We start from the raw sequence: 27,320 nt of genomic DNA on the forward strand, positions 1-27,320 counted from the left end.
TTAATCACAGGAGAGATAAGGCAAGGGAGTAGGAATGGATAGATGTAAACTGATTTCCACGAGGCTGACTGAAAACGACTCATTTCTTTACTGTTTCCACCACCACCACCATACACTGTGATGTTCAGGATTCACAGTGCCCTTTCCAATAGTATTTTATTTCATCCCAGCGCCAATACTGGGATGCAGGCAGAGCTAGTAGCATTCTCCCCATTTTACTGTGGAGGAAATTTGGGTTCAGACTATTCAAGTGATTTGTCCAAGGTTGCATAGCTAGTGACTCAGGTCTTCTGTTTCCAATTCTAGTGTTCATCCTTCCACCGTCGTTCATCAGTGATATGCTCTGACTGCCAGTATCTGTCTATTGAAAAAATACCCAGTATGCATTTTTTGAAAAAAACATCCTCAAATTTCTGTCAGAGAAATTTCTGTAATACTCCATATTTCCATAATCTTCTTCCTCGACCTTTATTCCACTAACTATAACTATGTAACATGGAATAGAGTTTTAAGATACATGTCTATTATAACCCCACTAGTCTGCAAACTCCTGGAGGGTAGCTTATGTCATATTTCATTACCACCATTTACTGAAAGTTTATTTTGTGGGAAGTACAATGCCAAATACTTTGCAGCCACCATATCCTTTAATCCAAGCAACAAATCTGTGAGGTAGGTACTATAATTATTCCCATTTGGATAACTGAGTTTTAACCCAGGCCTGTCTGATTCCAAAACCCATGCTTAGGCTTCCCAGACTCCCTCTCACATTCTTAGTTGTGCCCCTGCCTTGCTAGTGCTCACCACCATAATCACTCAAGAATAGTTTGTTGAAATAAAAGAACAGCTCAATTCTGTTCAATACAGTTCAATACATTTGAGAGCATTATCTCTATAAAGGAAGAAAAACATGTGAACTGTTGTCAGGGGTGGGAGTGTGTACAATATGTATGTATGTAAGAGGGGTTGGTACAAAAGACAATGTTTGAAAGAAGTAGAGTTAATGCTATATACAGAGTTATAAAAAGAGGGGCTGATAGCAGCTGATGGTACAAACCAGGCTGGAATGTGACAGAAGGTAGGACAGGTGGGGTTAATCTGAAGAATGAGAGGCAAGGAAAGGGCTCCTTACCCTGGAAAGGGCCACCACCCGGGCATCTGGTGGGACTCTGAATCTTGCATATTAGTTTCATATTATATCACATTTACAAAGCCACATAGCTAGGGAGAGAGAGTAAAAGCCTGCCCTTCTCTTATGCCAAGATTAAGAGGATCCCAGAGGTTCTAATCATGGAAGAAAAAGCTTAGACTTTTAGGATCTATCAGTTGAGAGTGAGTTTCTAAGTCTTCATACGTTCCCCAAAACAGTTCTCATAGGAAAAACAAAGAGTGAATCCTAAGCTGTATCCTCATGCAAATGCCAAAACCACTTAGACAGTAGTTTATTTTCTAGTCCTTTATAAACTGATTGCATGATAACCAACTGGAGTGACTATTTTGAAATTCAGTTTAGTTGTCAAGGTTGCCTCGAATGGTCTATTTCCAGTCTTTGTTTTTTTCTTTTTTTAGCAATGTCTTTTAGAAATAGGCAGGAGTCTACACATTGCAGTTCAGTCTGAATCTGAAAGATAGAGAATAGTCAAATATCTGATGACAAAAGAGAGAGCAGGGAAACCCACTGAGGAATCACGTATCCTCCAACTTCACAGCATCCCTTTTCTTTATTAATTATTAAATTATGATTCTTTCTTGATCAATCAACTAAAAGCTGTAAATGCTCACATGAATCAACGTGCTGTACCCCAGGTGAAGTCTAGTTGAATTGAAGGCAGGAAGGAATCCTGCAGTGGTTGCCTTCCAATCAAGTAATTATTTACTACACTGCCATCTGTCTTTATTTTGCTAAGCCACTCTATCAGACACAGCAGAACCCTCGTGCTCTGAGATGGTCATAAATCGTGCAGTACTTACATGGAACACTTGACCGCAGTATATTGCGAATCACGTTTCATCACGTTATTTCCTACCAGTACAATTTGGACTCTATGTTGTAGTTGGCAAACTTGCTAAATATCCGTGGGAAGTGAACAATATGAAATACTGCATTTTTTTGTGTTGTCAGGCAATAAATAAATTTCTTAAGAGAAACTATCAGCCATCAGTACTGGATGAGTTGCTGCACTATACAAGTAATTATGCTATGAGCATCAATTTTATTTACATAAAAAGTTATTCTCCTCACATAAGCCTGAGACACAGTATAGAAATAATTGTCATTAGCTGGTAAATTACCTATAAAGTTGATTTCTATTCACTGCTTTATTAACTACAGTATATGGGCACTCTGAATTGCTAATATTTCCTTTAAATTATAATCTGTGATGACACTATGGTGTCTGTTTTGGAAAAGCTATGATGATTATCATTAACATATTGCAATGCAATACTTAAGATTTATCAGGTTCTTATTAAGCCCTATATTACAGCATAATACAATGAAATGCAAGCTTATTTCTTCCAATTCAAATTCTAATATGAGGGTTGTGTCATAAATTACATAACTTCAAAACAATGCATGGAAATGTGGGGTAAAGTTAATTTCTATCAATATGCTGTTGTTTTTCTGCATGTTCGTGTATTTGTGTAACGCTGTTTTTTCATTTACTCTAGATAATTGGTACTTATAATTATTTTATTAGCATCCTATTGCATTTTCCCTTTCTTGATTAAGAAGCAAAAATATTTCAAACATCAAAGTTGATATAAATTAGATACATCCCTTGGGAAATTAAAAGGGGATGCAGTTCACTGCCAGGATTCTTTCAGAAACATGCAGAATTTGCTTGCTGTATTGCTTTATAGAACTAAATTGATGGTGCATTTTGGCAGATGGAGCAGCGAGGGGTGGGAGCTACATCACATCTTTTAGCTTGAAGAGATCAACATACAAAACAAATGCAAATGTGTAATTTAATACAAATTGTATTTTGCATTCTCATTTTTTTCGATGGAAAAACAGTACAGCACAAAAGGCCGAAAAATTAAAGTAAAATGTAGAAGGTTAATAGAACAGGTCTCTTCATATTAGGTTCTTGTGATTGTCCTCAACATCATGTCTATCTTACCACAGTCAGGCAGCCTCTATGCTGCATTTTTGAAGGAATAGCCTTGTTCCGTTCCCATCTCTCAGATTTTACCACTACTTCTCATTTAAGTCATTTCCTCTGTAGCTCTCCTTTTAGAAAGGTAGAATAGAGGCTTCAAACAGACATAGGTTTGAATATTAGCTCTACTAATTACTAGCACTGTGAATCTTAGGGAAGCCTCAGTTTTATTAGCTAAAATGGGGACAATGATTGTATTTTCCTTATAGGGTAGTTGGGATGATAACTGTTACATGTGAACATGAAGCATAACACATGACACATAATAAGTGCTCAAAAATTTGAGCTACTGTTGCTACAATGTATTAAGTTCTACTAGGAAAGAATATAAATGAATCATGAACACCATGTAGAATTAGTATATCTGACCTGGAGATATAAAGGGTCCATGAAAAAGAAAAGGGGCATAAAAAAGGAAGGCCGAAGGCACCAAAGATAACCTTTATATTGCAATTTTGCATAGGATGGACTCTACTCTCAGTTTTATTTTTTAAAGCTCTTCATACAAAATCATAGAGTATACATATCAGATAGTGGTTCTCCATCGTTTACAAGTGCTTGATTTCTAATTTCTTCTTCTTTCTCTTCCCTTGCAAGAAAAGAATTGTTGCATCAAAAAATTCACCTTGGGCTTCCCTGGTGGCGCAGTGGTTGAGAGTCCGCCTGCCGATGCAGGGGACACGGGTTCGTGCCCTGGTCCAGGAAGATCCCACATGCCGCAGAGCAGCTAGGCCCGTGAGCCATGGCCTCTGGGCCTACGCGTCCAGAGCCTGTGCTCCACAATGGGAGAGGCCACAACAGTGAGAGGCCCGCGTACCGCAAAAAAAAAAAAAAAAAAATTCACCTAATTCACTCATGTTCCCTTCTGTTAGGATGGAGACAATCGTGAAATGCCCAAATAGAATCTGAACCCATTAGGCACCTGCACTCTCAAATCTCTTGCAGGCTTTTCCTTTCCGTGAACCTCTCCGGCAAAACCCTGGTCCTCTTTACCCTGGAGATTAAGTGCCACTAGAGAAAAAGCAGACAGCTAGCAAAATTGCTCCAACTACATAGAATTGAGACTATTGTGCATGATCTTCCTCAATTTACCACTCTTACAAATCCACATACCTCTCCATCAATCCTCCCCTCTTTACTCTAATTTTAGAAGATGAAGCATTTTTCTTCTGTGTTAGGCCAACTCTTTCATTCATGCCCTTCCCTGGATTCTTCCTGTTCCTCCAGGATCTTACTCCATAGTCATCTCTTTCTTTACCCTCATCTTCAGTCTCTCCTACTCTCTTGAGCCCATCTTTTTCAGCCTGGAAACAAGCCCTTTCTCCCATTCTAAGGTCTATAGGTCTCCCTGTAGTAACCCTCCTCAACCTCATTCCTCTCCTTAACTTCCAGACTTCTCATATGGTGGGCCACATCCACATTCTCTGCTTCATCATCGCATATTCTCTCCTTAACCTACTGCATTCTGGATTCTGGCAACACTGCTCTACAGAAATTGTTCTCAGATTATCTGTGCCATGTCAGTTATATTTCATTTGCAATTTTACTGGTATTTTTTGCTGTGTTTGACAATGCTGACGATTCTTGTCATTCTGAGCACTCTGCTCCCAAGACTTCCATGACAACACAGACTCCTGGTTCCTTTACTTTTCTGGCCACTCCTTCCCTGCTCCTCCTTGGGGACCCTTTTCCTGTGCCTTGGGGCTCTTGACTATACACACTTTTGGGGTTATATTTTCCAGTGTCACAGTTTCAATTTTCACCTTAATTATGATGTCTCTTGTATTAATTTGGTGGGGCTGTCATAGCACATACCACAGACTGGACAGAACACAACCGAAATTTATTTTCTTGCATTCTGGAGACTAGAAGTCCAATGTCAAGGTGTTGGCAGGGTTGGTTTCATTCTGAGGCCTCTCTCCTTGGTTTGTAGGTGGCCATCTTCTCCCTTTGTCTTCACATGATCTTTCCTCTGTGCTTGTCTGTGTCCCATCTCCTCTTTTCATAAGGACCCCATTCATATGGGATTAGGACCAAACCTACTGACCTCATTTTACCTTACTTACTTCTTTAAAGGCCTTGTCTCTAAATACAGTCACATTCTGAGGTTAGGACCACAACATACGAATTCTGGAGGACACAATTTGACCCAAAACATCTAAATCGACATCTCCAGCTCAGATTTCTCCTTTAAGACCAGGACTGTCTAAATGCCTATTGGACAGTTCTGGTAGGATTTCCCACAGGACCTTGTTTAAAACTGAACCAGACATCTCTTCATTAAACCTGCTCTTCCTCTTGTGTTTCCCATTTCCATTGGTAGCACCACCGTTCATTGTCAGCCAAGGAATATTTTTTCACTCCTCCCTCTCCCATATCCCACACGTCCTATCAAACCTAAAATGCTGCTCTTTGTACCTCCAAAGTACTCTGTCCTTTTTTCTCCATCCCCTGAGAGAGGCTGCTCTAGTCCAGGCTGTCACCTTCTCTGGCTTTGATTATTACAAAAATCTTTTTGATTTGTGTTTCTGTCTCTATTCTAGACCTCTTCATGTCCATGCCTCATGTAACTGAAAGAGTATGAGCTCTAAAGCTCAAATTTCACCATATTATTCCCTCACTTAAATCTCTTCAGCAGTTCCTCATTGTCTATAGAATATGGCCCACAATTTTTAATATGACAAATGAGCCTTTTAAAATCAGGATCTTATATCAGCCGCTTCATATTTCACTATTGTCTGCTTCATACTTTTTTTTTTTTTAAGGGGGCTTCCCGGACCAGGGCTGGAACCCGTGTCCCCTGCATTGGCAGGCGGATTCTTAACCACTGCGCCACCAGGGAAGCCCCATACTTTTCAGTTACACGAATCTGCTTTTGGTTGCCCATATACCCCATTCCTCCATATTCCTGTGTCTTCACATCTTTACTAATGCTCTCCTCTTTGCCAGGAATGCTGTTGCTCAAACTCTCATTTTTCTCTCTCCCAACATTGCCTGGTTAACTCCTTCTCATCCACTAGATCTAAAATCAAAGGTAATTTCCTCCAGGAAGCCTTTTGGAGTTAAGTGCCCCTTTCCTCTTTCCCATAATACCCTATTATCACACTAACAGTACACCCATTTTCATCATGGGGCTGTGAGTGTCTTGAGATTACAGACTCTTATTAGTCTTAGTCTACCCAGCGCTGACATATACACCATGCCTGGTACACAAGAGGTACCTTTTGTTTTAGTGTCATCTTGTCAGTGGACTCTATTGTGAAGTTTAGCTAAAGAGATAAGTAATGGATTAGAGTTCTATCTTAATATTTTAGCGACTCTTTAGGTGTGTCCTTCACTCCATACACGAGAGGATGTGTTTAAACTCTAAGACTAAACAAGTAGTATATGGAATCCTCTACAGGGGAAAAAGCAGAATCACTAAACTGAATTAGCGTTTCTGCCTCTGACTTAGATTGGTGATTCACAGCATGATACATTCAGGCTCATTTCCATGTTAGCTACAAACCAGATCATAGACTCTTAAAAACAAAATACATGGTTTTCTGAGGAAACAATCTTCATTTTCTGAAACATCTTGCAAAAATCAATTTGGCAGTTTATTTTACCAAAAGTATTTATTTTTAGTGATGCTTGCTTTGTGGTTTTGTGATGAGAAGAATAATTGATATCTGCCCTGAATTACTCTATATTTTTGGTTAGCAGGACAGAGGCCACTTGCATTAGCAGTGAGGAAAACACGGGGAAAGTGTACACACCTCGTGTCAGCACAAGAACGTGAGCTGCACTGTTGGAGGTTTTGTCTGTATTGGGTACTGTGCTATCCCCAGAACCTAGAACAATGCCAGGCAGGGAGTAGGTGCTCAATGAATATCTATTGGTTGAATAAAGAAAATACATACCTTGCACCTGAAGAACCTGGGAGATGTCAAACCCTTGGCTGATTCTGACTATGACAACACCAATCTCAAAATCAAACGCATCACTGAAAGTGGAAGCAAAATGGTTAGTGATTTAAATGACTCCTTTAATCCTCAAGATTTGGACTAATAACTGAACTTGCTTCTAGGATTTTAATGTAATTAAACTCCAAAAATTCACTTTCAAACACAGCCAGGAGCTGATAGCCTCTTCTGTTTGTTTTCCCTTGATGTCTTTTAAAAATGTATTTTGAGTAAAGGTAACTAACTCTTACTCAAACAGTACTGTCAACTAGAATTTTGATTATTTAAAATACTTGATTCTTTTCTAATGTAAACAAAACAATTGCTGAAATTAGAACAGAAGTTTCAAGGCTGCACAGAGCCTTTGAAATTATCAGTCAAACCTCTTACCCATTGAGGAGGAATCCTACAACATTTTGGACATCAAGTTCCCAGTTAAAAATGTTTCCAGTTCCTCTAGGGAACTTTTATCATTGGCTTTGGAGAGACCATTTGAAGCAACACTTTTTCATGGCAACTCTATCCTGTTGAAATTGGCAGTTGTGCCTTCTCTAAACCCAACCCAATGGAATTAGATTATCTAGAAGGGAAAGAAAGCCTTGCTCTTTTAACTGTGTTCTCACAGAACATTTTTTCTCTGCCCTTAAATATTGGGCAAACTGATTAGTACTTTGAGTTCATTTGAAATATTCTCCTTAGGAGTTCCTTTGTTCAATCGTTTATGGATTGAACGAAGCCCAAGGACCCTTTCCGTTAGGTCGTCCTTTCCCAGAAACAATGCAGTTTGTGATTGTCTCACGATGTGCAAACAAGTCTCTAGCCAAAGTAAACCTGAATTTTCAAATAGTGATATAAATAAGTTCAGTATAATATGAATATCCATTCAGAATTTGAACCATAAGTGAACTTCACTTAAAAAAATAGATCCATTCTAGCAAAAGTGCCACAAGGTAAATTTCTGATAAATCTTGTTTGAGGTGTCCTTGATTATAAAAAGTAGGGTGTTCCACAAAAAATATCTGGATTCTGCGTTAGGCAGAATATTTGTGGATCCCCAAAGGCATCCACATTCTAATCCGTGGAACCTATGAATATGTTACTTTACATGGCAAAAAGAACTTTGCAGGTGTGATTAGGTTAGGGACCATGAGATGGGGAGACTGTCCTGGATAATGTGGGTGGGCCCAGTGTAATCACAAGGGTCCTTAAAAGTGCAATTGGGAGGCAGAAGAGGAGGTCAGAATAATGTGGTGTGAGAAGGACTTGACTGTCAAGAGCTTTGCAGATGGAGGCAGGGGCCATGAGCAGTGAGCAGCCTCTAGAACCTAGAAAAGGCAAGCCCAGGAATTCTCTCCTAGAACCTCCAGAAGGGAAAACAGCTCAGCCCACACCTTGATTCCAGCTCAGGAAGTTGGTGTCTGAGCTTTTTTTTTAAATTGAAGTATAGTTGATTTACAATGTTTTATTTGTTTCTGGTGTACAGCAAAGCGATTCAGTTATATATATATATATATATATATATATATATATATATATTCTTTTTTATATTCTTTTCCATTATGGTTTATTAGAGGATATTGAATATAGTTCCCTGTGCTATCCAGTAGGACCTTGTTGCTTATCTGTTTTATAAATAGTGGTTTGTATCTACTAGTACCAAACTCCTAATTTATCCCTCCCTCACCCCCTTTCCCCCTTTGGTAAACCTAAGTTTGTTTTCTAAGTCCATGAGTCTGTCTGTTTTGTAAATACATTCATTTGTATCATATTTTAGATTCCACATATAAGTGATATCATATGGTATTTGTCTTTCTCTTTCTGAGTCTCAGACTTTTAAGCTATGTATTTGTAAGCTAACACATTTGTGTTGTTTTAAGTCATTAAGTTTGAGGTAATTTTTTATGGCAGCCCATGGAAACTAATACAATTATTTTAATTAAAATTAAACCATACTTAAGAATATTACAGAAATTTAAAATCTTTTAGTCAAAGAAAAATGGTAAAATATTGTACTATTGTAGTGATACCCCTTTATGTTAATAATAATACTGTGCTTTACATCATAAAACAGAACAGAACGAAAAAGTTAGAAAGGGAAATACAACATGGGTGTCTGATTGTCTTCCTTCTGTATTGACCCCAGTGCTGTCGTAATAAAGTCATTTAACTTCACCAAACCAGCTAAGTTTTATACTATTACAAATTTGAGCCACCTTAACACTGAACTTTATTACCAAGAAGACCAATCATTAATTTGGTATAAAAGCCAGAAGTCTCCTAAGCTTGATATTACTGGGTTTGATTATTTTGGTTCTTTGAATTTTTAGAATGTTTTGGATGGTAGGGAGTTTGGAAGACGAACTCAGATAATTTTGTATCAACTGATGGACTCTTTGACTGAAGATTCACATATTTCTTCCTATTTGCTCCACCCTTTTTTGTTCCCAAAGGTGAGGATAACATTTTACTGAAGAATCTGGATGACAGAGTGTGGATCTAATCCATTTCTAAGAATGTCTAGTCAGCAACTGACTGTGATTTAAAATATCTCAAAATGCTGTTTGCTAAGCCTGGCAAAATTCTGTCCCTGATCACCTGGTTTAGCCTTAACCTACTGAACTTAGAGCACCAGCAGGAGCCAGATAGCAGCACGTGGCATCCAGCCTTTATATGTTTAGGGAACACAATTCAGGAGGATACATTTAATACATGGGTTCCCCAGGTTAAGAGGACTGTTAAAGTCAATGTTTGGTCAGTAATGCATATAATTTCAGAAGATGAAAATTATTTTCTTAAGCTTCTTTTTAATAGGACTAATATTAGAATGCTTTTGTTATGTTCCCTAAATCTCCCCCAAATAATGGTAAATGTGATGCTCATTCTAAGGGGCCGGAAGACAGATCCTAGTATAAGGAGCACTATGTATATGCTTGCTTTGCAGGGATGAGGATTTCTTTCCTGTGTATTATGGACTTTTAAGTGCAGCCAGACCTCTCAGCACGTTCTCCGCCCTGTGGTATGAAATCAGAGCGAAGTCAGAACCCAGACAGAGGAAATCTTCCATTTTCAGAGCTGTTGACACAAAAGACGGCTGTTACGGGTAGCTAACATTGCCCCCCCCTTGAGACAAAGCTGGTTAAGTATGTTCAGGCCTGGAAGAAAGGCTCAATTTTCTAGAATGGTCACTGAGGACACCCTGAGCTTCTCTGTATGGGTAGAATTTGTTTTCTGTTACTCAAAAGAAGGAACCAAGCCAGGTAATACTTTGTGTATATATATACTTTTGGAGGTCGCATAGCATTGGGATCATTAGTTTAAACTTGGAATTCAGTTGGTCCTGGGTCAGAATTCCAGCTTTGTCACTTATAAAACTCTGTCATTTTCTGCATTTTACTTAATTTTTAATGTCTGTGTCTCCATTTTAAAAATGGAGGGCTTCCCTGGTGGCACAGTGGTTGAGAGTCCGCCTGCCGATGCAGGGGACGCGGGTTTGTGCCCCGGTCCGGGAAGATCCCACATGCCGCGGAGCAGCTGGGCCCGTGAGCCATGGCCGCTGAGCCTGCACGTCTGGAGCCTGTGCTCCGCAACGGGAGAGGCCACAGCAGTGAGAGGCCCGCGTACCGCAAAAAAAAAAAAAAAAAAAAATTGGGAACACTACTTCCCATTTGAAGCACTTACTTCAAACTCTTCTTGTGAGAATTAAGTGGGATAATTCACGTTAAGGACATTAGCCTGGCACTGGCTAGTCTTTTAAGGATTATCATTATTATCCCTTTCCCAAGACTTCTTCAATTTTTAGATATTAGATGTCACATACCTTTTAAAACTCACTTTTTGTCTATAAACCAACACTGCTACATCAGCAAAGGGAGAGCTGAGGCTAAGTTCTATTATATTGGCAGTGTTTTCTCACTTTGGTAAATAATTCAGAGTACCAGGGGAATGTCTTCTTTTCAGGCAGTTTATTCTGTGCAACAGTGTCAGTTATGTACTGCCCTGGTTAGTGCTTTATAAACAAGAGCACGTCTTGAAAGCCATCACTTACTGTATGATTCCCACGTAGTTTTCAATCTCTGTCAGGGGAGCCTTCCTCCAGTTTTTTTTATATCCAATCACCAGAGTGTTTGGTTTCATTCTTCCTAAGCCTGAGGCCTAAACAGAGGAGATAAACACATGGGCCATCCTTACCAGGCCAGGAAACTACTACTGCAAATGAAAAATAATGTCCAAAAGAGCACTGAAGTAAGGTTCTGAAGATTCTGAAGATTAGATTACATTTTAGTGCATGTCCTTCATGCCTGTACTCAAGCATAAAACAGAAAGATTAGTTCTAAATCATCTCAGCCAAATGGATTTTAGATGACAGAAATGAAGCTTTTCTAAATTAGCAGTCATTTGCATTTCTTCTGATACACTCATTAAAATGGTTCAATAATTTAAAGTCAAGTGAGGGTCGGCTTATCTGTTGGCATGCGTGTTGTAACTTAGTGGTTCAAAGCTCATTTCCACCTGCTATATCCATAATGTCATTAGCAATAAAATCCATGTTTGGAAAATTCTTATATAGAAGGATCGCTGAAACTTCTGCTTACAATATTTATTGAAGAATAACTGAACTATGTTTCCAGAACCTAAATCTCTTACATGACAGTATCGTGAATAGCCATCTTCCATATCAGAAGTTTCATTCCCCCCATTAGATGACAGAATATGGCTTCCAGTTAATTAAATTTAATCCGGCAATATTACTGAGTACCTATTAATTGCAAAGTGCTGTGTTAGGTGCTGTGAGAGAGTAGTGAGGCATATTCTTTGGACTGAAGGAGCTTAGAATAAAGTTGAGGTGATGAGATATATAATAATTATAATTCAAGTACAAATGCAGTAGGAAATCATATGGAAGCATAAAGGAAGAAAATTTGAATTCCAGCTAAGAATTCATGAATGGTTTCATGGGAGAGGTGGCATTTGTTTTGGATCTTGCAGGTTGGTTAGATGTTGCCAAGTAAAGGTAAGGAGAGCAGTGGAAGTGAAGGAAGGATATTCTGGGTTATGGGAAGAGTGAAACAAATGATCAGAGGCAGGTATTTTAGAGGGGATAGTAGCAAGTGGAAAGAGATAGGCATTGATGGAGGGTTCCTGAAATAAACTTTGCCTCCACCACATTTGGTGTATTGCCCTTAGAAATGTACAGGTAGCAGAACAGCTCCTCTTAGAGCTGTCATCTGGCCCCTGGCAGGTGCACGGCAGTATGGATGTAGTCTTTTCCATGACTACAATTTAGGGATGTGGTCATTCATACCATAATTCCTTTATTCAAAATGCTGTAGTTGTCAGTGCTTCCCTTTAATGCCACTCTGTCCTGCCCTTTTTGTCATGACCCCTCTGTGCTCCACCATTTTTCTTTGAAGAAATTCAGGTGAACAAGCTTTATGCACTGTCGAAATTTTTTACAATTTCTTCTGGATTAGCATACGAATTGTTTTCCATACCAATGTCCTTTCACTCCCTCTTCTTCTTTTGTGTCTGTCCTCTCATTCCTAGTTGAAATTTATTATTTTACTAATCTTACATGATAATTTTACATTAAATGTGTAACCTTCCCAACGTATTTAACCAAAGAGCTACTGAAAAGTAACTCTACTGAAAGAAAAATCAGCATCTTGCAATGACACCTATTTCTGTGGTTTATCAAATTAAAAACAGATGAAAAGAGACTCATGGGGGTACTGGATCTTTCAGAAATGGTGTCTCTGCAGACAGAAATGCATCAAATACTCTTACTCTCCAAAATATTACAATTTAATCAACATGTTTTCTTTCTTGCCTGTATAAGCCATCAGAATTACCTGGAAGCAATCCTGAATTTTGACACTCCTGTAGGTGGCAATTCTAAAAGCTAAATACATCATTTAGTATATGTAGAATCAGGTTTTTCCAACCATACTAAAGCCCAAATTATTAGAAAGCCAAGCCCTATAATTCTGAGTTTCTCTTGGATTGTTTTAGGATTCCCTGGCACTCTAAATTATGAAAATCAGAACTAGGGAAAGACTCTATTATAGAAGGTGAGGAAAAAGGAAAGAATAAGGGAGAAAAGATGGAAGGACTGTGGGCTTTAGTGTTGAACCACAGATATTATTACATTTTATTTAACATTCTGGAAACAATTTAGGAGGAGAGGGAGATTTTATGCCCGGGATCACCAGGAATTTATTTAGTCCAGTCTTGCAGCTGCCCTCACACCATTTGCAAAAGAAAAAAGGAAAAGAATGCCTGACTTGAGCATTGCTGTATTCAGTATGAGATGTAAAAATAGTTTGAAGTTTTAATAGGATCTTGAATGTCGTCAGCGATCAGAACAAATTTGCATTTCAATAAGTATGGGGACAGAATATATGCTGTTGGCCAAAGGCAACCTCATTTTCCATTTCCAGTGAATCACTCATAGTTCATTGTAATAGAACCTCTCTGCTTCTGTTTTAGCTTTGCCTGTCCCCAGGAATTCAAAATGAATTCCTTAACCATCTGCATTGATCTCTGATGCTAGTCTGCCTAACTGGAGCCATTCCATTTGGGAGCTTCATTAAAATGGAATGCTAATTGTCTTTTGCCTCTGTACTCATTCCCTCAATGCCAGCCTTACCTGAAGGAGACTTCGGACACCATCCCTGAAACAATATGCTGCCACTGCTGCATAAAAAGCCTTGATTTTGTTTTTTATAAGCCAGGCCTGCTTTTTTGCCATGCCACTGTTCATCTCTTTAACACACAGCTTGCGCGGTCCCTGTGTGACACAATCAAATATTGGTTAGAAGCCCTGCTATTATACATTCACACTGCTGTTGTTTTCTAAAGGACAAAAATAGCCAGCAATGCCCCCACTGAGTTAAGAAATGGGAAAGAGGGGGAAACACCTCACTAAACAGGATTCACAGAAATTCAACCTTCTGGAGAGGACCTGGGTTGCTCACATTTTTCAATTTCTATGCAGAATGCCTAGATGTATTAGCACCTACTTAATTAACTGCCTCATGTCGAAAGAAAGAGCTGAGGGCATCATGGCACATGAGGAAAATGCTGAAAATGTGATTGAAGAAGTTCAGGATAAATTCACAATCAACCTTCGATTCAATAGCGAGAGCCACATTTAGGAACACCAAGGAAATCTCAGCTAGAGCCCAGTTTCAAGAAATGCGACAGCACTCTTAGGAGCCAAAATATGGTGAGTTGCAAATCCTGGCAGGAACTACCACATCTTGACAATTCTGTTAGGCCCATTCATTGCTTTTTGTGTATGGTGAAGACACCTTTGTACCACTTTTCCCTGTGTAATGTTGACATACTCCTATTCGAATTAACATTTCCCACTACTCAATGAAGTTGGTGGGATTAGAAATTCACATACCTATGGCATAGGAAGAACAGATTAAGAGAGAAGGAGGCAGGTGTTGCGGCGGTAGATGAAGCATTTTATAATTTCAAGATTTGAGTTCTGGAAACTCATTTTAATTAAAATTTCTGTTCCTGTTTCTTCTTCCTTAAATGTCCAAGCTAGCGCTATTCTTTGCGTGTTTCAAATCAATCCCAAAGGTATTTCTGATTATCTACCATGTGCCTGACAAAGGTACAAATCTACTATTTTCCTGGGAAATTCTTTCAATTCATAGAGAGATTTGGTATTTTACTGAATTGTCTTAGATTTCTTACTAACCAACTCAGATCTTGGTAAAAGGCAGTGAGCAGGACTGGAATGGGGCTTAAGATTCCACATTTCTAACAGACTCCCAGATGACACAGATGCTGCTCGTCCTCAGATCATGCTTGGAGATGTAGTCTTAGAGGGTCTTGGATTGGAGAGAAAGGGCATGGTGTGTATGAAAAAGATATCAGGCTTTGTGGTCAGACAGAACTGGGTTCTAAGTTTGGCCACTTTGGAGGTAGTTAATGATGTCTGAGCTTTGATAAGTTATTCTGGAAACAGGGATCAAATAGCTATCCTGCAAGGTCATCTTAAGCAGTCATAATTCACTACCTAGTATGATGTCTGGAATATAGTAAGTGCTCATCCAAAGTTGATTTTTATTATAATAAAAGAGTGTTCACAGTCTTGTTGAAGTCCCAGACCTTATTCCACCACTGTGTCTGTTCTACAACAGAGCTGAAAGAGTGCTCAACTGGGAGCTAGAGTGTAGCGTTTAGATCTGGCTCTTGGCACTGTCTAGCTGATACCCTGGGTATGCCATTTGTTTTCTCTCAATGTGGGCTCTACATTTATAAGAATAAGAAAATTATCTAGGCCATCAATGTCCAGTATGATTAGCCCTTATGCACATGTTGATATTGAGCATTTGAAATGTGGCTAGTCCATACAGAGAGGTACTGGAAATGTAAAACATACACTGGACTTTGAAGCCTTAGTATGAGAAAAAGAATGTGAAATATCTCATTAATACTTTTATACTGATTGTATATTAAAATGATAATCTGGATGCATTGCATTTACCTGTTTCTTTTTACTTTTTTTAATTGGCTACTAGAAAATTTTAAATTACATTTGTGGCACATATTATATGTCTATTATACAACACTAGTATTCTCTGGGGTCACTTCCATTTTAACATTCTATTTAAATTGGGTCAGATTCTTTTTTGTACTTATTTTTACCAGAATATTTTCTAGAACTTACCAACATATCAAAACAGTTTGGACAACTTACATTACAGTTAAAAAATAAGAATCTCCAATGAAGATGGAGAAGGTAAAGGCATAGGAAGGATAGTTATTAAACCAGAAGACCTAGCCTGAGGAAACATATGTCATTATAGATCAGATTTTGCTCAGGGTTCTAACTGTCAATGCATTTCAACCACTAGTCCTTCTTGGTCATCCTAGACACCATCAATTGCAAAAGAAAGAAGAGATATTTTATTCAACGAAGCTGAATGGTAACAACAGCCATGACATAGAAGAATAACCAACAGCTAGGAAAGGTATCAGACTATGAGTATATTGAGTTATACCACAATGACTTTGAACCCCTGGGGAAACTGGCATTTATTTAAATAAATATAGTCTAATATATATCTATTAGTATTACAGAAATCCAAATTAAACATTAATTGTGACAGAGAGATTTACTTTAATGCCTAAATTTGCCATATTGAGAAGTCATAAAAATATTTCACGTAGAATCTCTCTTGGCTAAAAGCAATTATAATATCCTTGTAGCAAACTTATTAATGTGAGGCAAGGCTACAATACAAATGTAGTATGGAAAAAGCAAACTAACAGAAAGGGAAGACACACTGGAATATAATTATTCAACATTCAAATACGTCATAGTCACAAAAATGAATTTAACCACCCAATTAAAATATTATAGAGATTAGCTCAGTTAGGATCCAAAATATGAGTATATAAATTAATTCAGGATTTGAACAAAGAAGCTCTAAAATTTTTGTATATATTATAACTTTGACATCGATTGAGAAAGGGGTAAAGGAATTCTAATTATTTAGTCTGGAGAAGGAACTGATGTGACACTACTTCAAATAAATGAATATTATGAAAAAGAATTTGCAAAGGATTTCCAATATTATCGGGATCAAATAGAGGAATTTGGGCCAAATGCAGTGTTCCTTCCAACTCTTATATTTTAAAACATTAAGAGTCTTATTGCTCTGTCTTTGCTTTCCTTGCCTCTCTGGTTGGAACTGTGGGAAAGAAAATTTTTCCTTTTCTGATTTGGTGCATATTTCATCTCACCATGCATCCTAGCACCCAGTCGTAGGTCACTTCATTCTTCCCATGTTTTGTCATGTCATTATTTTATTAACATCATGACAGAGACTTAATGACTATAAAAGAATAAATTCATCTAAAAAAAGCATTTTCTTCTAGATGGAGGTGAAAGTTGAGATTAAAAGAAGGATGACGATAGAAAAAAAGATGAAAATTTTAATTTTCCCTGGGTTATCTATGCTTGAACTGCCCTCCATAAGCCGTAGAGTTAAAAGTTGGTTGTCATACCTGAATTTTCTAATTTTCTTAAGAGATTCTTCAAATTCAAAGAGAGTTTTAGGTTTTATTAAGATATTTTGTAAATTTTCCAAAAAGAAAGAGAGAAAGGGTAACAGGGTGATATCTTGTTAAAAGGGGATCTATATGAGGAAGCTGGTCAAAAGTTATTCCTTTTCTTCTTTACAGTGAGAGGGGAGAACAGGACAATCAAGGTTTAAAGAATATTAATGAGTAGGAAAACATTAATCAAAATAGATCTACATCTTGGTACACATAGGTGAAATGACTAGAAGAAAATCAGTCAAACTCAGATAACATTGCCTTTGGAGACAGAGAGATCCCTGGGGCTGAGCAGCTATAAAGGGGACTTTAGCTTGATGTGCAATGGTTTATTTCATTTAAAAAGTGAGTGGAAGCATCTAAGAAAAATGCTAACTGTTGTTAATTAGGAGAAGTAGAATATGGGTGTTGTTTTATTGACTATAGTTTCATCATATGAAATTGCCAATATTTAACAGCTTTTGCAATCCAAAAATGTAAATTTCACATGATTCAACCTAATATTTTTCTTAACGCTTCAAAATAAAAAATAGAAGCAATCTAAAAAACAAATCTTTATTTTTCAGCCAACACAACACAGTGTACTTAATAAAAGATGCCACTGTAAACTTGAAAGCCTTTTGCAGTTTTAAGACAAAATTTAGAAAAGAAGTAAGTGTTGCATATTCTGACAATAATGACTTTATCTGATTGGCATTTTAAATCCCAGATCAACTGGGCCACCTTTCTGTCTTTAAAGTATATTTGTTTTAATTAAAAAAAAAACAACCTTCCTCTAAAATGCAAAACTGAGAAGTATATGAGTGAGTGACTGCTGAAGCACGATGCCTTTTCACTTGATGAGCTGACAGTGTAATATTTTTAGAACTGAATGTAGTGTACCCAGAGAATTAAGGGTACATAAGTCCAAACTAAGTAATCTGCAATGATTGGTTTTACTATCTCTCCAGCTACTATGAATAAGTGAGGAAACTAACTGACAAAGAAAGGCAGTGTTTTTTAAGCCACGGTACATAGGGTAGAATTGGTGGAGATCTACCACTTGACTTAATATATGCCTGTTGCTGAACCCACGGAACTTGGCTATGCTCAGAAATACGAGGGGGGGTGCTAGAAGGTGGAATCCGACTCCTGGTCTTCATATGGTGAGAGGAGTGAGGCACACAAGAAAACGAAAATACTTACGTGTTGAATATAAAGGCTCCTGGGATATAAGTATATCACTGACTTATGATAAGGTAATTTACAGGAGAAGAATAGACATTATTTTAAGTTACCAAGCTGGATTCCTTAAAAAGTATCCCCCAATTTGTCCTGATGAGGGGTCCCTCATTTGAAATCTTTGGGCTTAGTAGAATAAGGGAAGAGGTAGGAAGAGGCTGTGATGGGTGAGTGTAAGTGTTAGTTGAATAGTTGGAAGGCTACAGTGTGGGCTTGGGGCCCAGCAAAAGAATAATTTATTTTTTATTTTTTTAAATTTTCTGTACGTGGGCCTCTCACTGTTGTGGCCTCTCCCGTTGCGGAGCACAGGCTCCGGACGCGCAGGCTCAGCGGCCATGGCTCACGGGCCTAGCAGCTCCGCGGCATGTGGGATCTTCCCGGACTGGGGCACGAACCCATGTCCCCTGCATCAGCAGGCGGACTCTCAACCACTGCGCCACCAGGGAAGCCCAAGAATAATTCTTAATTTCACCTTCAGCAGCTTCTAGGGCTACAATGTCTAGTCCTTTAAAAATGCCTCTTTGCAGGAAATGGCAGCTGGGGGCATATGTTTTCTGTCTACCCACCAGCATCGAAATGCCAGTGAGCTCTGAGTCTTGCTTCTTCCTTGTAGTGTATGGCAGTTCATGTCAGCACTTCAAGTAACTGGAGGTCACCAGAGGGATGGAGCACAGAGCCTGCTGTCCGGTGATTATTTGGGTGGGAGTGAGTATCTCACTATTCTATCCTGATCAAGCCACTGGATACCTAAGAGTCCAAGATCCAAAGTTCGGACCTGGTTTCTCTAAGAGAGGGTGTTTTAGGTTTCTGTTGAAGGGGATATATTTTCAGAATGAAAATGTTAACCATGGTATATCGAAAATATACCATAATAATAACAATATCAACAGTAACAACTAAAATCAATTGAGCATTTACTATTTGACAGACACTGAGCTGACTACTAGAAAGCTTATCTTACAGATTTCTCACAACTCTGTAACAAATGTAGGTGCTATCATCATCATATCATCATCATCATCATTATTATTATGCCCATTTTATACCTGAGAAAATTGAGGCATAGGGAGACTAAATTATGGACCCAAGGGACTCACAGCTAATATGTGGCAGAACAGTGATTCAGAACTTGACTGTGTGTCTCAAAAGTCCATGAGTGTGAGCTTCCTAGAGTTAAAAATTAAATTGTTATCTCTCAACATCATTGTTACCGTTTAACCTTTGCCACAAGGTTGGCCTAACCACCAACCACTATGCTTTTGGGAAAAAAAATTTAATGGTAGGTCAACTTCCACTACATCCCCTTCCATCTGTTTCTTTGCAAAGATGATTGACAACTGAGCATGGAGTTGAAAAATGCCGACAGCATCTGCAGCCCCAGGAGCTCACGGAGAGTAGCTAACTGGAAAGTCATTAAGTGATACAGTAACTATTTTCTGTCCCCAAGAGAACCTCAGCACCTGGGAGCAAGGCTCTTGGGCCTTACTCAGAGGGACCAGCACAGTGATGTATAAAGTGGTCCAATATACATGTCAAACAACCAGGGCCATTAGAGATACAGACCTAAGTACCTATTTCACATGAAATGATATTCCAGAATCATACTGTTTTATTATAGTTAAAGCAGCAAAGGGTTAATTTAAAGTAATATCTCATCTCTATAAAAAGACCTTTTCTCCCTTGCTAATATATGACTGTTTATACTCCAAGTTCATTTCTCCTGTCCTAAAGATATTTTATTGCCTGCTAAACTAAGTTTTCTCTAAATTGCTAGAGAAGAAAAACCCCCCAAACTGCTTATTCCATCAAAACTGGCTCCTGTATTTTATTGGCCAAAATGAAATCCATTAATCCAGGGCACCAAAGATGAGAGAAGGGTGCTTGATAAGATTTTTAAAAATCCTCTGGAGTCACTGTTGGTCATTACTTAACCTGTCAATCTTATGTAGTCAGTAGGATTCCCTCTACCCCCTACGGGATTATTACCTTGAGTTTTATTGTTTGAGTTACTATCATATAAGCACTTAGAGGAAAGAGAATATGACCATCTTTCTTCATATTGCATTTAGAGTATTGCCAGGTGTAAAAAGATGCTTAAGTGCTGGTCATGATGACATGTGGTGAATTAACCCCTGCATCATTGCACAGTCGGCTGGCCCCGGGGTTACACAGCTTCCTGACAGCCCTATTCCCTGGCAAGTATTGGAAGTTTAGGGAGTGGTATCTGATTCTAACAGCACTCTCAGGGATACAAGTCTGCTAAGGCCTTCTCCTCATGCTGTAACACAGAGCACAATTGGGTGACTTGGACCGATATGCTGGCTCTGCCACTTTCTTGTCATGTGACCCTGTGCATAATTTAATTTTCCTGAATCTCGCTTTTCTAATCAGTATAGTGAGAACAGGGCTTCTTTTCTCTCTGCCTCACTAGACTGTTATGTAGATTGAAATAAAAACTGTAGGAAAATACTTTGAAGAATAGGTAAGTACGATAATAATACACTGGGACTGTTGAGGATTTTGAGTGGTATGTGTGCATGAGAGACAGAGAGAAACAGGGAGACACACAGAGAGAGCACGTGAGCACACTGTGCGAATACAAGTAGAAGTAGCTGGTTTGGAGAATTTAGACTTATGTTGTTGTTATAATTTTAATGCTTTCTCCTCACTTTATAGATTGGTGATTGGTCAATAATTATGGTTAAATGTTTAGCATCTACTTTGAATACCTCCTGGGAAAACCATGAATAAGTTATCATTAGTCTACCACATACTTCCTGAACAAAAAAGGAACTCATTCAGCTCTGAATATTTATCCAAGGCATGGAAAACTTGGTTTAACTCCCTAGATATCTGTAGTGTCATCAAGTTTATCCAAATATTTAATCTAAATTCTACATGCTCTCATTTAAGGCCATTCTGTCTGGCTCTCTCCTCATCAGTTAACCTATATAATAGTGCTCTCTGGCTCATTCTGTCCTTTCATATTTCTGGGGACAGTTATCACCCCAAATATTTTCATTTTATTTCTGAGCCAATTCTCTTTTTCTTGGCTCAAAGGCCATCATTTAGAAATATTTATCACTTTTAGTTGGTCTCTTGTGACATCTGAAACACATTTCATCCACTCATTTAAATTCAGGATCATGGGCCCTTGCTAGTCCTTGCTATATGAATCAAGGAAAAGCGTCCTTGTCCAAACTGCCTTGCCATTCTCCTATCACTGTGTGTACCTGTTAGGCTCATCTAAAAGAACACAAGTGAGCAGGGAGGAAAAAGCACCTTCAGGGGATGAAGTGACTCTTACCACAAAGACTTCACAGCAGATGCAAAGGCCACTGTTCTTGGTAAAGGCGTGAGTTATATCCAAGAGAGCAGGTCTTGTCATGGGTCCCCCTGTTAAGACAATGCACTGGGGCCTGGAAGTGGAGAAGAGAAGATGTGAGAACTGGCCATGGCAAGAAGCCTGTGAGCCCAGAACCGCCCCCCAATGGAATGGGCTGGTACAGAAGGCTTGGCAAAATGGGACAACTGCTCTCCTATTTCTTGGGTTTCTCACTAGAAGTCTTGAATCATCATGACTTCCTGCGAATCTTGCCATCTTTGTATTCTTAGTTTAGTTAGTGACAGTAAAAATGTAAAGTAAGGAAAAGGTAGTCTTGGGTTCCCCCTGTCTTTTTCCTCTGGACAATACCCTATCCCAAATCCCCAATACAACCTGTCCTTCTCCAACCAGTATTTTCATGTTATTTTCCTTCACCCTCCTTTCAAAGCTTGTGGTTTGAGGTTCCATTCAAAATAAGATATAACTAATGAAGAACTTAGAGTGTAACTCCTCCTAAGGGAATTCAGTAAGCCACAAAGCCTTAAGCTGAATGGAGACAGCAACAATGATTAATGTGTGTAGGGATTTGGGGACATCTCTCTGAAATCATGTCACTGAGATCCCCTATCTGTTCATGGAAGGTGACAGCTAGCACTATGAGAGATTATAGCTGGGGGTGGGCATAGCTCAGAGTAGAAGAAAAGAAGCACTCATTCATAGGAGGTGCTGTCGTGAAAATGTGGCAGTTTTGTAAGACTGCCTATCTTACAATATATCCATAAAGCGTGTAACTAGTGCATTGGTCTCCCATAGAGGAAAGCTACTTCTAATGTGAAATGACACCAGGATGCCTGAAAAGCCAGTTTTACCTGAAATTTTTCACATGATCTTCCACTGTAGTTAGTTCCAGAGCATTGTCTAAAGCACTCACATAGGAAAGAGCCTGCGTGGAGGAGCCCCAGTTCACATCTGTGGACGAAGGAGAAATCTGGCATAAAAGCACCCAGCTTCCCTCTGTATACTGTGAGTATTTTTATAAGCCATTCCCTTCTATAATTTTCCTTGGCTATGTCAGCAGTGACGAACCCCCAAATAAGAGAAAACATAATGTATGTAGTATTTCCTAGAAAGAGCAGTGTGTCCTTCTATGAACACTTTGTGAATTCTTAGAAGTGAGACCTCTCTCTCCAGCTAAGGATCAGACTTCAGAGCTGCAGCCTAAGAAACCTTACTCGGTGGGGTAGGCTGTGTTATAACCACATTGCAGGCAGATAGATTTGGGAAAATGGTCAGCCCCTGAATAAATTCAAGAGGTCTTCACAAATTCTTAAACTGAAAAGAAAAGAGGCATTTCTGCTTACATAGACAGTGTGCAGCAATCTTTATATTTGAATAATAAAACTGAATAGCTTGGGAATTCTTACTTCCAGATGTCCATGAAGAGGGTCAATCTTTAGCAAGCATTTTAATTTGATTTTTTAGGACCTAATCTTCATAATAAGGGAGGTAAGCACTGCCATGTCCTGACTTAAATTAAAAAAATTAAATATTAGATGGATCCTCTAAATTTTATAAGAAGTCCCTGATGGGAATGTACAGATTCATCCCAGATGGCAGACAGAGCCATCTCCCCAGTCTTGCTCAGAATAGCCAGGAAAATGATGAGATATAATTATCTGGAGATAAAGAAGATTAATATTGATTGTGTTGACTATGCACTGGGCATTTAGCATACCTTAGGTTATTTCATTCTTTTAAAAAGCATATTAATCAATTGATATTTATATGCAAAAAAATCAGCCTTGAGCCATTCCTCACATCATATACAAAAATTAACTCAAAATGGATGAGACATAAATTAAAATTTTAAAGCATTAAAACTTTCAGAAGTTTGTAACCTTGGATTAGGGAAAGATAGATTAGAAGCAAAAAGCCCAACCATAAAAGAAAAACATGATAAATTAGACTTTATAAGAATTAAGAATGTCTGCTCTTCAAAAAAAAAACTGTAAGGAAAATGAAAAAACAAGTCACAGACCTGCAGAAAACATTTGCAAAACATGTACTGCTAAAGGATTTGCATCTAGAATATATAAAGAGGTCTTACAACTGAATAATAAGAAAACAACTCAAAAAATGGGCAAAAGATTTAAACAGACACTTGACAAAAGAAGATATGTGGATGGCAAATAAGATGTTTGACATCATTAGTCATTGGGAAAATGCAGACCAAACCACACCAATTAGAATGTTTTTTTTGAAAAATCAACTGACAGTAATAAGTACTGCCAAGGATGCAGAGCAACTAGGACTTCCATTCACTGCTGTTAGGAATGGAAAATGATACTGCTACTTTGGAAAACAGTTTGGCAGTTTCTTATAAAGTTATGTGTACACTTATTATATAATCATAAATCCCACTCCTAGAGAAATGAAAACATATGTCCACATAAAGCCCTGTGTGTGAATGTTTATAGCAGTTTTAGATATAATCACCCCAAGCTGGAAACAACCCAAAGGTCCATCAAAGGTGAATACATGTTTTTAAAAATTTGAGATATAGTCATACAATGGAATACTACTCAACAACAAAAAGGAACAAACTACTTTTACCTGCAACAACATGGATGAATCTAAAAACCTCATGTTAAGTGAAAGAAAGCATACACAAAGGCTACACACTATTTTATATGGTTCTGCACAATACTCTGGAAAAGACAAAGCTATAGGAACAGAAATCAGAAAAGTTGTTGCTAGGGGCTAAGTTGGGGGGAAGAGATTGCACAGAATCTTTTAGCGATGACGGAAATGTCCTCTATCTTGATTGTGGTGTTGGTTACAAGACTGGGTAAGTTTGTTACAACTTACAGACTGTACATCTAAAGGGGGTTAATATTACCATACATAAATTATACCTGATGTTAAAAATTGATAAAGTGATAAAGAAAAGCAACAAAAGCACACCCTCCAAAGTAGTTACTACCTTCTCTATTTTACTTGTGGAGTAATGGTAAGGAGAGTGTGAGGATGGCTCAGGGCCTGTCTGGCCCCTGAGACTGGACCTCTGAGTACTGCACTCCTTAATCTCTAGCCTCTCCCAGCTTCAATCCATCCTTCTCACTGGTTCTAGAGGTAACATCCAAAGTTCAGATCCAACTGAATGATCTGTGGCAGCTTCTTGCTGCTCCAGATTCTTTAGCATGACACAAGTTTATCTGGCCCAACCTACCCTTCCAGGCTCACCTTCAGGCCCCTTCTCCTCAGCACCCAAGGACACCATCGTGCTAAAGGCCTTGGAGCTTCCTAAATATGCCACATACTTGCATGCTTCCTAACTTCACTCACACTTTTTCTTCTGCCTAGAATAACCTTCCCTGGTTCTATCTGATTAACCAATCCTAGTCTCTTGCCTTTTTTTTTTTTAAAGTAGCTTATGTGTTCATTCAACAAATATTTATAAGTGCCTACTGAGTGCTTGACCCTGGGAACAAAAGCCGTGAACCAGGGAAGTTTTCTTTTCCTTTATAAATTTATTTACTTTATTTTTTTTTGGCTATGTTGGGTCTTCGTTGCTGCACGTGGGCTTTCTCTAGTGGCAAGCGGGGGCTGCTCTTCATTGCAGTGTGCAGGCTTCTCATTGTGGTGGCTTCTCGTTGCGGAGCACGGGCTCTAGGTGCGCGGGCTTCCATAGTTGTGGCTCATGGGCTCAGTAGTTGTGGCTCACAGGCTCAGTAGTTGTGGCTCACAGGCTCAGTAGTTGTGGCCTGTGGGCTCTAGAGCACAGGCTCAGTAGTTTTGGTATACGGACTTAGTTGCTCTGTGGCTTGTGGGATCTTCCCAGACCAGGGCTCAAACCCGTGTCACCTGCATCGGCAGGCGGATTCTTAACCGCTGCGCCACCAGGGAAGCCCAGGAAAGTTTTCTTGTACATCTCTACTCACAGTTAGTCATTTCTTCTCTTTTTCTCAGTAACTTGTTCATGTCACTCTCACGGTGCTTGCTATATTGTAGTATAGTTAATTGCTTATGTGTAAGACTGCTTCTTGAGGACAGGGACTATATCTTGTTTATCAGGACTTTAGAAGGTGATATAGTGGACAACCTGTGGGGTTTGGTATCATATACACTCTAGTTAAAATATCAGCTCCATACCATCCTGACGGTTACCTCAGCGAGTGGTCATCTCTTTGAACTCCAGTTACTTCATCTGTAAAATGGGACTAATAGTATCTAATATACAGCACTGTTGTGAGGATTAAATGAATACATTTAAGGTGCTCAACGAGTTTAACTATTGTATCATATTACATTATATTATTAATATTCACCATACACATGGCACACCTAAACACATAGAGGCTGCCAAATAAACATCTGTTGAGTGAATGGATAGTTAGAGAGTTCTTAGGAAACCCCCTGCAATACAATCCATCTTATCTTACCTGGCTTCTTGTAAGTCACATAGATATAGAGGAAGAACTCAATGACATAGGTGATGACAGCTGCCCACCAGTTGATGACAAACATGACTGCACAGCACAAAACAGCTCCAAAAAGGGATACCCACATGTTGTAAATACCGTATGCAGGTCTCCATCCTGAAATTTAAAAAAAAAATCTATGTGGCCAAGAAAAACTTCCACACTATCACCATCATACCACTGTGTATTATTAGACTGTAGGTAACATGTTTTCTTTCCTAGCATGAAAATCAGAACTTTTAGGTCAAGTTCCTAACTCTATTATTTGCTTTCTGTGATCTTGGTCCCTGGCCTATGAAGGTGTAATTACACCAAATAAGAAAGCTGTGAAATGTAGAAAATGTGTCAATCATAGCCCCTCCGCACTTCCTGCATGCCAGGATGTCTTCCCAAACAACGAATCCCTAAGCATCTGATATCTATGCCATCAAGAGTTGAAAGGAGGCAGGAGAGATGGAAAGAATGGGGAGTAGCGGGGTGGGGGGGCGGTGCTTGGGGGATAAACACCTTGGTGGCTCAAAAAAGAGAAGGTTAAGACAATAGGCTTATTGTTCCCATGGGGAAGGCAGAGCAGTCATCAAAGTCAATCCACTGACTTCATGCTAGCTCTTCTTTTACTCTAAGAGGATCGTGCTTGCCCTTTCAGAAATAATAATCTATGGCAAAAGAGGGAGGAATTTTTCTGTAATGGCTTCTTAAACCTGATGCATTAATTTATCATGCATTTTGCAAAGAAAATATTTCTCACCATTCATATATGCATGGGGGTTTCCATGTTCTATTAGTTCCCTGAAATGAAAGAAGCTGGGAGACAGTATGGTCAGGATAAAGAAGCTCTGATTTGAATGGCACATTTGGTCTATGGGTAAAGCATATTTTAAATTTGGAGTTGCCAAAACACAACAGAACTTTCCGTCTTCAAGAGCAATTTCCAAAGTGGCCACAAGATGGAAATAGCACTTCAAGAACATCACTGGAAATGCCTTTATTTTTCTCAGTCTGACTGACTGTGTGTGTGTGTGTGTGTGTGTGTGTGTGTGTGTGTTTCTGTGCTTTTCTGTTTTTCCTCTTTTTCTCTCTTCTTCATTTCCACTCTTACCCC

At 38.8% G+C, this 27,320-nt stretch overlaps 1 protein-coding gene and 1 long non-coding RNA gene across 4 annotated transcripts in view; one reads left to right on the plus strand and one right to left on the minus strand.

Moving 5' to 3' along the window:
- Nucleotides 1-27,320, plus strand: part of LOC307050002 — an 84,361-nt gene that overhangs the window by 45,071 nt on the left and 11,970 nt on the right. The gene's annotated exons all lie outside the window — the stretch shown is intronic.
- Nucleotides 1-27,320, minus strand: part of SLC12A1 (solute carrier family 12 member 1) — a gene marked incomplete at both ends in the record, with an annotated part of 90,466 nt that overhangs the window by 17,077 nt on the left and 46,069 nt on the right. For all 3 annotated transcript variants that reach the window (XM_079699738.1, XM_079699737.1, XM_079699739.1), the window contains 6 exons: nt 7,067-7,149; nt 11,154-11,260; nt 13,755-13,895; nt 21,720-21,831; nt 22,607-22,706; nt 26,180-26,335. In XM_079699738.1, coding sequence (XP_079555864.1) covers nt 7,067-7,149; nt 11,154-11,260; nt 13,755-13,895; nt 21,720-21,831; nt 22,607-22,706; nt 26,180-26,335 — 699 coding nt within the window. The remainder of the gene's footprint in view (nt 1-7,066; nt 7,150-11,153; nt 11,261-13,754; nt 13,896-21,719; nt 21,832-22,606; nt 22,707-26,179; nt 26,336-27,320) is intronic.

The sequence above is a fragment of the Hyperoodon ampullatus genome (assembly GCF_949752795.1).
Source record: "Hyperoodon ampullatus genome assembly, chromosome: 3".
Taxonomy (NCBI): domain Eukaryota; kingdom Metazoa; phylum Chordata; class Mammalia; order Artiodactyla; family Ziphiidae; genus Hyperoodon; species Hyperoodon ampullatus.